The sequence below is a fragment of the Galeopterus variegatus genome, unplaced genomic scaffold (genome assembly GCF_000696425.1).
Source record: "Galeopterus variegatus unplaced genomic scaffold, G_variegatus-3.0.2 Scaffold678, whole genome shotgun sequence".
Lineage (NCBI taxonomy): Eukaryota > Metazoa > Chordata > Mammalia > Dermoptera > Cynocephalidae > Galeopterus > Galeopterus variegatus.
This window is the reverse complement of record NW_007726789.1, coordinates 84,189-85,964: the sequence shown is the minus strand read 5'-3', so window position 1 is coordinate 85,964 and position 1,776 is coordinate 84,189. Positions and strand designations below refer to the sequence as shown.

Genomic DNA, 1,776 nt, shown 5'->3' with positions numbered 1-1,776 from the left:
CTCTGAATAACATAACCTTTCTACAAGATTAATACCTGACAATGTGAGGGTATGTAAAACATATAATTATATTAAGGGAACTAAAAGGTCACATTACAGACATTCTGCTACATTTCTGCAGTTTATAATTTAATACCTACTTTTTAGTTTTAGAAACAGACATTTCGAATAATTACTTCTTTATCCTTTACATTACTTGGTTTCATCACATTTAAAACACTTTCTAAGGAAGGCTTTCTTTTATGATTTGGCATCTTTGAAAATTTCCTCTGTCTGATAATTGGCAATAGAGTGCAACTGATATTGTCTCTTAAACATCAAAAACAAAATTATTATTGGATATATCCAAACCAACCAACAAATTGCCCGTGGGCTTAAATTGGTTTCTGTATCATTTAGAGACTTGGGTGAGGAAAATTTTTTAAAAATTCAGTTAAACTTATATTCCAATTTATATAGAGATTCATGCTTTTATGTTTCAAAAGTATTACCTAGTCACTAGTTAACTAAAATAACATTGACAATAAAATTAAATAAGAATTCAAATAGGTATATTCACTAATTAATATTTCAAAAAAACTCTGGTTTATAATTGTCCAGGTTTTCTTTTTATACCCATATAATAGGTTGAATAGCATGCTGGTTAAGAGCTATTTATGGATTTCAATTCCAGATCTGCCATCTAGAAACCGTGTGGCTTATTTAACCTCTCAGTTACAGAAAATTACTTAACCTCTGAGCCTCTGTTTCTTTATATGCAAAATGGTGATTTAATAGTACGTGTATGTGTTTGTACAATGGGTTGTTGTGAGAATTAAATGAGATTTGCATATAAAGTCCATTGTCCAATTACCTGAATCACAGGAAGTGCTAAATAAATGGCTTTTAATTAGCGATAACCATATTGTACACTTTCATCTTCAAAAACAGTCATATCACCACATATCATTAGCTGTTGGAAATCACACTCCAAAGTTCTACTAAGCAAGACAACATATCTTCTTCAGCCACATGTGTCAATCATAAAGGTCCATTAGGCCAACAGCATCTCTGACCCCGGAGCAAATAATTAGAAAGCATTAAGAACATGTACGGAACTAAAAAGTCAGAAACACTACACATATATCAGGAGTTTTTGTACTTTAACAAATTGTTTTACAGATTATTCTTCTGATCCTGGATCCAGAAACATACCTCCCCAGCATATACCCCTGTATGGAGTACTGCAATGCCACATTTTCTTATGGTGGTGAAGTGCCATATGTCCCTTGACTCAGATGCAAATGGGAAGTTTGCTCTTGACTGGAGGGACATCCAGGTGTCCAGCCCAGGGAAGATCCCAACAGAGTCCCAGATCTCATTCTGCCCAAGAAAGAACACAGGCCCCCAACACTCAGAATTCTGGGGATTGTCATCCAATTGGCTCGTGGTTGAGTGTCAGTTCAAGAAACATCGTCATCCTCTATTTATTGATATCTTAAAAGAAACAAACAAACAAACAAACTACCTCGACTTACCCGGAAATAGTCGCTGCATGCTGCTAGGACTGCCTTGTGAGCATGGAATTTCTGTTCCTCAGCAATCAGAGTGACATCACAGAGGATGCCGTCACTTCTCTGCTGGTTCAGGGCTGCCAGGACGCTATCATTGTGAGATTCGGAGTGGCAGAGCCTCTGGCCTGTCAGCATTTCTTGAATACTACAAAGGAGAGTAACCAAGTCAATGTCCCTCCTTTTTCCAGTCCTCCTGCCCCAAGCTCTCTCGCTCCTTCAATCC

The 1,776-nt window shown here is 36.8% G+C and overlaps 1 protein-coding gene across 1 annotated transcript in view; it reads right to left on the bottom strand.

Moving 5' to 3' along the window:
* KLHL32 (kelch-like family member 32) overlaps nt 1–1,776 on the bottom strand; it is a 209,766-nt gene that overhangs the window by 153,099 nt on the left and 54,891 nt on the right. The window contains exon 3 of the mRNA XM_008571310.1: nt 1,518–1,698. Coding sequence (XP_008569532.1) covers nt 1,518–1,698 — 181 coding nt within the window. The remainder of the gene's footprint in view (nt 1–1,517; nt 1,699–1,776) is intronic.